Raw genomic sequence first — 11041 nt, 5'->3', positions numbered from 1 at the left:
ACAAATAAAAACAGACTAGACAATAGTGTAAGACAGATTCAGACGTATACTCAGATGTATTTTGATCGTAGACCCAGCAGGGTCTCAGTCCCAACTCGTTACATACATCAGAGTCAAGTGTTAGCACAATATAAACTTTTGCATAATTTCTCAATATGCAGAGTCAGTATAGCAAAACAATGTAACATAATCCAAACCATGATTTCAAACTAAACCTAACCAAGCTGTCTGCTTGTCTAAAGTCTGCTCTCTTTTCTTTCCCCTCACACCCAACGGGTCGCAGTGAATCACTGCCCCTCCCTGAGCCTGGTTCTGCTGCAGGTTTCTTCCCCTTAAAAGGGAGTTTTTCCTTCTCACTGTCACCAATTGCTGTTGATAGGGGGTTGTGTGCTTGTTTGTCTCTTTCTAATATTGCACAGTCTTTACTTTACAATGTAAAAGCCCCTTGAGGTGACTGTTGTTGTAAATTGGTGCTACATAAATAAAATTGAAGGGAATTGAACCTAACCAAACAGCAATGAAAACAAACATTAAAGGAAAATAAGACAAAAACACACAGAAAACTAAACAAGTGTCCAAAACAGGGCATGAACACATTTTTGCATATAGAACTGACAAAATTGTACTAATGGGGAAAAGAATGTGCTGGTTTTACATGCTAAGCTAAGCACATCTTAACTCTAGTATTAAATTACCATATTTGAATGTGTTTTTAATATTTTTACACACATGCCTTCATTGGGAGCAATAGTAGAGATACAAAGTGAAAATGCAAAGGGAGAGAACAGGACACGAAAGGAAAACAAGAACAAACAGGTGTGAAGTGTGGGAAAACATTTATAGGTATATGACAGGAGAGGGCATGTTTGAGGCATGCTCCTGCCCATGAACTTGAACTATTATGCTCATATCATGCAGTCCTTGCTCAGGCGTGTGAAAATGTGTAAGCTTCTCTGTTACAAGTTTTCTTTCTTAATTTCTTCATACACCGTTTCCTCTCACTTTCTCATGAACTTAGTGCAGCATGGGAGGAGAGACAACCTGTAAAGGAAGGAAGTAAGGGTCAAGACAGCAAACACATAAATGCGCCAAATGTACATAGTTTCTGTTTAGAGATCAGGGAGGTATTCTGATCCAGGAGGAGGCTACGGCCGCATTCTCCTCACCCAATCTCTAAGTGTGGCAATTCAAAACAGCTTCAAAAACATTTGCTCCTCAGTAAGGTTGGATGACACTGTTGGGACTTGTTTTACACGCAGTGAACTCAGTACGCTAACCAGATAATCTGATCATTAGGAGCTGCTTTCTCTGCCAGCTCCAAGTGTGTTGTTTGAGAGAAATCTGCAAAGCCAGCTCCACAAACTATTTTCTGCCTTTATGTCATAAACACATTTAATAATCCATTAACAGCTTGTAATCCTGAATGAGAGGACCTGCAATGATCATGAATCTGTGTTACAGGACTGCTTTTATTGTTCCACTGTGAATCTTTACTAGCTTGATGCCCTGAAAGTGAACTGATCAGTATGAACTCTGTTTCACCCTCTGACTGCTCATCTGTTAGGGTCATCAGGGCACATCTTTGCTTTCACTCCTATGGATTCCAGATTTCTCCTATATTGCTCTTGATCTCATCATTTACAATTACACTGACATACCTCACTACAACTGCACTAATTCATTTATGCATTTTTATAATGAAGTTGTGATATAGTCTCAATTTATTAATTTTTTTTAAATATAGCCTTTAGTCCAGGTATTCTAATTTCCCTGGATTTATATGTAAAAATATGCAATACTTGCATGAAGGTCATAAACTGTATGTAATAGACGGATGTCCTGTGTCTGAAAAGTGAAGCCAATGCCAAACTACCTTAAACTTTCTTTCTTCCTAATGGCCAGCAGCAGGCAACTCCTCTGGTTGCAAAAAGATGTCCAGTTTTAATAGAAGTCTACTGGAAAATGACCTTTTGGTTGACTTGATCTGTGGCCACAGTAAACACTTTACTGATAAGTTTACAGCCTCAGTCATTTCAAATCATACAGTACTAAACATGGTTTGCTAAATTATGGCTCAATGGAGTAACAAAAGGACAATAAGGCAGGGGATTATCATGCATCATCATGACTGACAAGTTGGCTAACCGTTCAGCATGCAGTGTGCCTCGTTTCAACGTTAGACTCATCATGTCCAGTTTCAAAGCACCAAGCTCAGGTCAAGGCTTCACAATGCAACCACTGACCAATGAATAACATTACTGTGGCTGTGTCTATCTTTTATATACAATCATTGAAAATAAAACACAAATAATTCATTTTAAACAGTTAAACTGTATGTAAATGTTGAGATTAACAAAAAGAATAAAATTTACTGAAATATAAATAAACAAAACATTTGCCTAAAAGAAAGCAAAGGATTCAGGGAGGACTGTGTGTCACAAAGGTAAACCAGGAGTGTGATAGGGAGATGAAGTAGCTAGCTGATTATAGAACACAGTAGTCATAGTTTGGTTTGAAATGAAAACAGAATCAAGCAGATGTTTGCAGTTTTGAGGTGTTTATTGTAAAAATGGAAAAAGATTCTGGTAAGTGACTGGTTACTGAACTGAGTGAACTCTCTACAGGGATGCAATCAGGGGCTCTGTCGGAGAGGAGAGAGAGTATTAGCAGAGGACCATGCAAGTGGGAATGAGTATTGATGTGTTTTTAATTGAGTAAATTGAGTACTTGGTCAGCAGGAGGGTTCTGAGAACAGCCAAAAGGAGGCAGGTGGAGAGCTGGCATGCCAGAGAACAGAGATGCAGCTGGAGGCGCTCACAATCTATAGGAATGCTCGATTTGGAGTTTGCAGGTTTCCAGAGATCACTGGGTTCTGGCAACTAGTAGAGAAGGCAGGTTACACATGGGTAAGCACAGGAACCTAGTGAAAACCAAAGAGACCTGACCATCACCATGTTTGCAAGGGCAATCTAGAGGAGAACTGCATCACCCATCTGCCTAGAAATACCCAGCTCTTGATTACACCATAACAGGTGAGGGAAGGACTGCCAGGGCAGGAAGGCTCCACCCCCAGATCTGAGACACAGTGCCAGGACAGCAACTCCACCTGACTAAGAGTAAGAATAGAGAGGTTAATAAAAAAAGAAAAAACAGAAACTAGAGCCCACCCAGCTAAACCATAATACTGGTGTGTAAAACATGTGAGTATCTATGTGACTGAGATAGGGGATGTTTTGTTTCCTTTCTGTTTAATTGTCATTTGCAATCATTTTCTCATACACAATATGATTTAGAGCAGGGATCCTCAAATCCAGGCCTCGAGGTCCGGTGTCCTGCAGGTTTTAGATGTGTCCCTGATCCAACACACCTGAGTCAAATATAGAAGTCATTAGCGGGACTCTGGAAAACTTGACTGCATACTGAGGAGGTAATTCAGCCATTTGATTCAGATGTGTTGGATCAGGGACACATCTAAAAGCTGCAGGACAGCGGACCTCGAGGCCTGGATTTGAGGATTGTACCTTTTGTCCTGACAGATGACAGAAATGGAGAGATAAAGCTCACATCATTATTTAGTTGGCTTATCACTGTTATGGTCAGAGGCTTGACAGAAACTAGGACTTCTACTCTTTACTATATGGGTAGTGAAAAGTTTGTCAACTCTTTAGAAAGTTTCTGCCTAAATGTGACCTAGAACATCAGCTGACTTTGAAACAAGTCCCAAAAGTAGACAAAGTGAACCCCTTTAACAAATGCCATAATATAATACACGTCTACTGGAGAAAGCGATCCAGTATTATTCCTCTTACAGGCAAAGGCCTGTGCACTTTAATGAATAGCAGTTAGATCAGGTGTTTTCAGGGATAACAACCAGGTGTGAGTGAATATTTAAAGAGCAGAGATCTATCAAAGTCTGATCTTCACAAACGTTTGCAGAAATGATTCATGGCAACAGAGATTTGTTATGGCCTCAGAAAAGAATAGTTATCTCTTGATGCTCACCAGGAAAAGGTTACAGAGCCATTTCTAAAGAATTTGCACTTCACCAGCACACAGTGTCCAAGAAGGAAATGAAAGACCACTGTTAGCCTTATTTGTTAGGCAGTTTTTGTTTTTTGTTTGGTCGTTTGTTTTTCCAGATGGACGCGTGTATATTACCAAAAGGTAAAGTTGGAATAGCAGGACGGAGAAGAAGAAATGAAAACAGAAGACAATATAGTGGCAGCAGTGACGCAAAATGTAGAATTGTAAATACAAATGGGTCTGAGCTGTTTTAGTAGTATACAAATGATCAACGGTATATTAGCATAGGTAGATGCAGTCATGTTTTGGTTCAGTGTACCTCTAACAATTAAATGCAAAAATAAATAAGTTCTCTGCAAAATACTTTATTAAATAAAAAAAACCCACACATTAAAACATAATTCATTTAAATAAGCTGAAGTACAATACAAAAGTTATATAAAACAGACAAATTAAATATGTACAAAGTCCTACATGGAATACTTTAATCAGCTCAGAGGAGTCTACAAAGTGTCTCATTTAGTTTGCTTATATCAAGAAAATATATACAAATCAATGTATAAATAGTATAGTATAAAATATGCTCTTGTGTAATCTACAGTATGTACAGTTAATGCTTAAAAACACCACACTGACATGTGGCAAAAAGAAAAAAAAAAACATTTTCTGTTGTAAGTGGTGTGGCCTATGATCCGTTTCTGGAGCCAAAACATTCGACATTTAGTCTGTTCTAGGAAAAAATCCTCAACATATTAGTTTAATTTTGTACATAGCTAGTGAACTTGGTTGGTAGGTTGTCTTCAGGATAGACAGTAGGTCCTGTTTTCATGGTTGGAGGCCCATTTAAAAGAGTCCAATGACACTTTGTAACCACCTCCACCAGGAAAACCTTCAGCATAACCTTGGCAAATTCCTTCCCAATGCACATCCTGGAGCCACCCCCAAATGGGATGTATTGAAATCTGGAGGAGTTAGCACAAGGGTTGGTCATGAAGCGCTCTGGCTGGAAGTCTTCTTTGTTGGGGAAGATTTGTGCCACATCATGAGTATCACAGATGCTATATACAACATTCCAACCTTTGGGAATCTGGTAACCCTGAGGAGATAAGTGGAAATTATCAGTGAGCAGGTTTTCTATCATGCCTCTTTAAACTTTCACTTTCATATTGTTTAAAAAAAAAAAAAAAAAAAAAGCTTACATTGAGCTCAAAGGTTTTGAGGGCTACTCTGAAGCCTCCAGGCACAGGAGGGTTGATCCTGAGTGTCTCTTTAATGACACAGCCTGTGTATTTCAACTGCTCCAAGGACTCAATGTTCAGACTCTGGAGGTCCATACCCTGCTCCACCTGAAGATAAACATTTGTGTTGAGAACCCAAAGACAGTGTTAGGAATTGAGCCACTTGTTTCTGTTATTGCACAGTGGTAGAATCAAACAGTTCAAGCTAATAAGCATTCTGAAAACAAACAAAAAAAAACCCAAAACAAGAAAAAAAACAAACAAACAAACAAAAACAAACACAGGTGCCAGTGGGGGCAGCAATAAAATAATTCAATTTTATTTATATAGCACCAAATCACAATAGTCACCTCAAGCTGATTTTTATATTGTAAGGTGAATATCCTACAATAATACAGAGAAAATCCCAACAATCAGACAACCCCCTGTGAGCAAGCACTAGCACTTGGCAACAGTGGGAAGGAAAAACTCCCTTTTAACCAGAAGAAACCTCTGGCAGAACCAGCCTGAGGGAGGGGCAGTCATCTGTCTCGACTGGTTGGGGGTGAGGGGAGAGAGAGACAGGACAAAAAGACACACTGTGGAAGAGAACCAGAGATTGATAATAACTAATGATTAAATGCAGAGTGGTGTATAAACACAAAGAGTGAAAAGAGGTGAGTGAATAAGAGAGTGCATCATGGGAATCCCCCAGCCTATTGGAACATAACTAAGGGAGAGTTCAGGGTCACCTGATCCAGCCCTTACGATAAGATTGATCCAAAAGGAAAGTTTTAAGCCTAATCTTAAAAATAGAGAGGGTGTCTGTCTCCCAAATCCAAACTGGCTCCACAAAAGAGGGGTCTGAAAGTTGAAGGCTCTGCCTCCCATTCTACTTTTAAATAGCCCAGGAACCACATGTAAGCCAGCAGTCTGAGTGTGATATATAAACTCTCATTAAAGTTAAAGACTTCTTACTTACTATTCATCACTGATTGAAGAAAATAAGTGTTGAACCTTTAGCCAGGCTCACAGAGTCAGAGCTTTGCTGAGTCGAGTTAACTAGTAATGATTTCATGAAGTTCTTCACAATTTTAACCATTAGAGAAAAAAATGATTCATAACCAGATGTATAATTATATTCAGCTACTTTCAGTACTACTGTTATTTACACTTTCCCTCTGATTGATCTTCCTGAATTACCTTCAATAGTTACTTCCTCCAAACCATGAACATGTCCATTTGACCCATTCCTATAAGACTGCTCAAAGAGGTCCTACAATTAAAGATTAAATCTTAAATAGGATCAGTCTCTCTATTTACAGACTACATACCACAGGCTTTTTAGGTGGCAGTAATTAAACCATTACATAACCAGTCACTTGACCTCGCTGTCTTAGCTAATTGTAGGCCAATCTCCAACCTTCCTTTTATCCCAAAAAGTCTTGAAAGAGTAGTTGTAAAACAGCTAACTGATCATCTGCAGAGGAATGGTTTATTTGAAGAGTTTGTCAGGATTTAGTGTGCATTACAAAAACACAAACAGCATTAGTGCAGGTTATAAATGATCTTCTTACAGCCTCTGACAGTGGACTCATCTCTGTGCTTGTCTTGCTAGACCTCAGTGCAGCATTCGATACTGTTCACCATGATATATTACAGAGATTAGAGCATGCTGTAGGTATTAAAGGTACTGTGCTGCAGTGGTTTGAATCAGATCTAAGAGACTCCAATTTGTTCATGTAAATGGGGAATCTTCTTCACACACTAAGGTTAATTATGGAGTTCCACGGGGTTCTGTGCTAGGACCAGTTTTATTTACATTATACATGCTTCCCTTGGCCACAACCCTGAACCGGATAAGCAGAGGAGAATGGATAGATGCTTCCCTTGGGTAGTATTATTAGAAGGTACAGTATAAATTTTGATTGCTATGCAGATGAGACCCAGCTTTATCTATCCATGAGGCCAGATGACACACACTAATTAATTAAACTGCAGGAATGTCTTAAAGACATAAAATGCTAGATGACTTCCAATTTCCTGCTTCTAAATTCAGATAAAACTGGAGTTCATGTATTCAGCCCTAAAAATCTTAGAAACAGTGTCTACCAGATACTTACTCTGGATGGCACTATTTTGGCCTCCAGTAACACTGAGAAATCTTGGAGTCATTTTGACCAGGATATGTCCTTCAATGTACATTTAAACAAATATGTAGGACCACTTTCTTGCATTTGCACAATGTTGCTAAAAACAGCCTGTCTCAGAGTGATGCTGAAAAACTACCTCATGCATTAATTACTTCTAGGCTGGACTACTGCAATTCATTATTATCAGCCTGTTCGAAACACTTCCTGAAAAGCCTTCAGTTGAACCAAAATGCAGCAGCAAGAGTACTGATGAAGTAGAAAGAGAGCATAATTCTCCCATATAGGCTTCTCTTCATTGGCTCCCTATTAAATCCAGAATTAAATTTAAATGTATTCTCTTCACATACAAGATCTTGAATAATCAGGTCCCATCTTATCCTAAAGACCTCATAGTCCCATATCACCCCAATAGAGCACTTTGCTCTCAGACTGCTGGCTTACTTGTGGTTCCTGGTGTATTTAAAAGTAAAATAGGAGGCCTTCAGCGTTCAGGCCCCACTTCTGTGGAACCAGCTCCCAGTTTGGGTTTGGGAGCCAGACACACTCTACTTTTAAGGTTAGGCTTAAAACTTACCTTTTTGATCAAGCTTATAGGTGGATCAGGTGACACTGAACCCTCCCTTAGTTACGGCACAATGGGCCTCGGCAGCTGGGGGCTTCCTATGATGCACTGATTATTTCTTTTTCAATCACCTCTTTTTAATCCGTTTATACACCACTCAGCAGTTAATCATTAGTTATTATTAATCTCCGGTTCTCTTCCACAGCATGTCTTTTGTCCTGTTTCCCTCTCCTCACCCCCAACCAGTCGAGGCAGATGGATGCCCCTTCCTTAGGCTGGTTCTGCCGGAGGTTTCTTCTGGTTAAAAGGGAGTTTTTCCTTCCCACTGTCACCAAGCTTGCTCACAGGAGGTTGTCTGATTTTTGGTGTTTTTTCTGCATTATTGTAGGGTTTTTAACCTTACAATATAAAGCGATTTGAGGCAACTATTGTGATTTAGTGCTATATAAATAAAATTGAATCTATCCTACCCTAACATGCATGTCTTTGGACTGTGGGAGGAAGCTAAAGTGCCCAGAGGAAACCCATCCAGGCACCGGAAGGGGTTCAAACCAAAAGCCTTCTTGCTGTAAGGCAACAGTGCTAACCACTGCACTACCATACTTCCCCCACTGATCTGAGCAGCTCGTCACTATCCATCTGACGGGGCTTCAGATGGCCTTCCTGATCGCGGTTTAACATCTTACACTAATGAGCTTTTTGTAGAGAGCGCCAATGTGGATTATTGGCTCAGTGTCAATTATAAGATAAGCAAACCTTACTATAAAATTTTTTAAAGTAACATCAGCATGTTGGTAATGGAGATGGTCATTGTAGCAAAGACTGTCATTATGTGGCTGCCACGACAAATAAGTAACTGATTTTAGTGAGGAAGACCAGTTCAGGAAATGTAAAAAGTAGACCTTGATTCTTGTTTTTGAATTAATTTTTGCAAAATAAATTGCAGCGGTCACTGTAAACATTACTAATTAAGTTAGTGTGTATTCACCTTGTCTATGAGTTCCTGCCTTAGTCTGTCCACTACTTTGGGGTTTAGACCCAGGAACATGACCAAAGAGGTGGCTGTGCTGGCTGTGGTTTCATGCCCCCCAAACAGCAGCTCTGTAGCAGACTGCTTGATGGCCTGCAAACAGAAATAGATTCATTTCAGGCTCTGATCATAACAGTGGCTCATGGACAGAAAATACTGAGTTTAGTTTTTCAGATGTACATTGCAGCAAATCTGACATTGTCATTACCTGCATGCTGATGGGCTCTCTGTTCTTGTTGCTGCTGTCTATGAGCTGCTGCAGGGCATCTCTGTGTTTCCACTCCTGGTCTGACTCCTGCACCTTCTTCTTGATGTTCTCCTCAATCTTGGAGTGGATGAAGTTCCTTGCTTTCAGACCCTGCAGGAAAGGAAGCAGGAAACCGAGGAACAGAATGAAGGGACAAAAGAAGGTGGAAATAAAAAAAATATATATATATATCAAATGGGGGATTGAAGTGAAGGCTTAAATTAACTGAACTATGAACATGAAATTCTTCTGTTCAGACACAGTACAATAATTTCATGTTGTTCTTTGCCTCCTGAAGAAAAGTTTGTTATAAATGGACCTTAATTGAACCTTAAAAAACACTGTAAATTGTATGTATGTCATGCTTCTCTTACCCTGTACAGTCCACTGAAAGGCACATCAATGGGCAAAGAGAACAGATTCTTGATCATTTCCTCAAAAGCCTCCACCAGCTCACGCTCATCATTTTTAATCTGCTCTGGCTCAAAGCCCAGCAGAACCCTCATGGCAATGCGGAACATCAGCCGCTTCATCTCTGGGTAGACAAGCACGCAGGAGTCGCTTGCCAGCCACTCCTTCACTGCAGCCTGCACTTCCTCCTGGATAATGGGGATGTATAGCTCTAGAGCTTCCCTGGAAAAGGCCTGCATGATAGCCTGAGAGGGACAGAAGTGGTGGATGGCAGGGTAGACTTAATGAGACCATTTCATCTAAATCTGACAGACAATTTATAAAATTACTAATATAAAATCTTGTCAAAGTACAATAGTCAGTAAATAGCCAAAGTAAAATAATATGTCTTTAAATTCCTTTAACCAAAAATATTTAAGTACATTCCCCTTAAGTAAAGTTCCAGATAACTTACTTTTTTCTTAGTCTTGTGCTGAGCTCCATGCAAGTTAGAGAGTGTCTCCGAGCCCAGGATAGTGCGAACAGAAGCGGGCCACTGCACGGATACCAGCCTGTGCTCCCCCAGAAGGATCTGCCTGACGTTATCCGCGCCGGTCACGCGCACCGTGCGGTTCCCGAAGAGGTGTGTGCGGTAGATGTAACCGTACTTCTCTCGTTTCATCCGAAGAAAAGTTTTCCTCTGTAAATATGTTCACACAAACCGAACCAAAATGAGAGATGTGCAACCACTGAGTTTGCTTTGTAGATCACACGCGCCAACATAAAACCAGACTCGGAAAGGAAAGGCAATGTACTTGTGATAAATACTACATGTAAACATTTCCGAAGAGGAACAGGGGCAGAGTTTAATTAGAAGTGTATGTTCACACACACACACACACACACACACACACACACACACACACACACACACACACACACACACACACACACACAGCATAAAGCGTTTACGTGAAAGCAGCATTTACCTGGAGGATGAGTTGTAGCGTTTCTCCAATGAAAGGTAAGCCCATGGATCCGGGGGGCAGCGGGCAGGGGGAGTTCGGGTCTCTGCATCGGAGTATGTAAACCTCCCACAGCTTCACGGCCATCAGGAACAGCAAAATGGGAAGCGCCACGGTGCATAAGAACGTGGTCAGCAGTGCACTCACAACCATGTTGCAGCGTCTTGTGGGACCCGTGAAGCGTTCAGGTGGAGCTCTGTCTGCTACTGTGACTCCGGTGTTCTCAGCCACAGCTTTTATAGGCTGCCAAGACTGCGGGTAGCCCGTTACCTTCTCCTCCCTCCGATAAATTAGTTCACGCAAAGTTCATCTTTAATTGTGGGTGTCGCTCCGCCCCGCCTCCGACCTGTACTGGCCGACTTGCCTTACCATTTGTTCCAGGGGCCACATCTTT

At 40.7% G+C, this 11041-nt stretch overlaps 1 protein-coding gene across 1 annotated transcript; it reads right to left on the bottom strand.

Moving 5' to 3' along the window:
- Positions 1-4527: 4527 nt before the first annotated feature.
- cyp26a1 (cytochrome P450, family 26, subfamily A, polypeptide 1) lies at positions 4528-10837 on the bottom strand. Its single transcript, XM_030755433.1, has 7 exons — positions 10612-10837; positions 10098-10322; positions 9607-9888; positions 9194-9343; positions 8944-9078; positions 5223-5369; positions 4528-5119 (listed from the first exon to the last, which is right to left on the bottom strand). The coding sequence occupies exons 1-7, from the start codon at positions 10798-10800 to the stop codon at positions 4781-4783; spliced, it is 1467 nt and encodes a 488-aa protein (XP_030611293.1). The 5' UTR covers positions 10801-10837; the 3' UTR covers positions 4528-4780.
- Between the last annotated feature and the right edge of the window lie 204 nt (positions 10838-11041).

Source organism: Archocentrus centrarchus, chromosome 19, assembly GCF_007364275.1.
Source record: "Archocentrus centrarchus isolate MPI-CPG fArcCen1 chromosome 19, fArcCen1, whole genome shotgun sequence".
Taxonomy (NCBI): domain Eukaryota; kingdom Metazoa; phylum Chordata; class Actinopteri; order Cichliformes; family Cichlidae; genus Archocentrus; species Archocentrus centrarchus.
The sequence above is the reverse complement of the archived record's forward strand: the minus strand, read 5'-3'. Positions and strand labels throughout refer to the sequence as shown.

Bases quoted from the DNA above. Each gene is read 5' to 3' on its own strand.
- cyp26a1 (XM_030755433.1), bottom strand. From the start codon at position 10,800: ATGGTTGTGAGTGCACTGCTGACCACGTTCTTATGCACCGTGGCGCTT. The intron at 10,323-10,611 runs GTAAATGCTGCT...ACATATTTACAG, and splicing joins CGCTACAACTCATCCTCCAG to AGGAAAACTTTTCTTCGGAT. The intron at 5,120-5,222 runs GTAAGCTTTTTT...TTATCTCCTCAG, and splicing joins TCAAAACCTTTGAGCTCAAT to GGTTACCAGATTCCCAAAGG.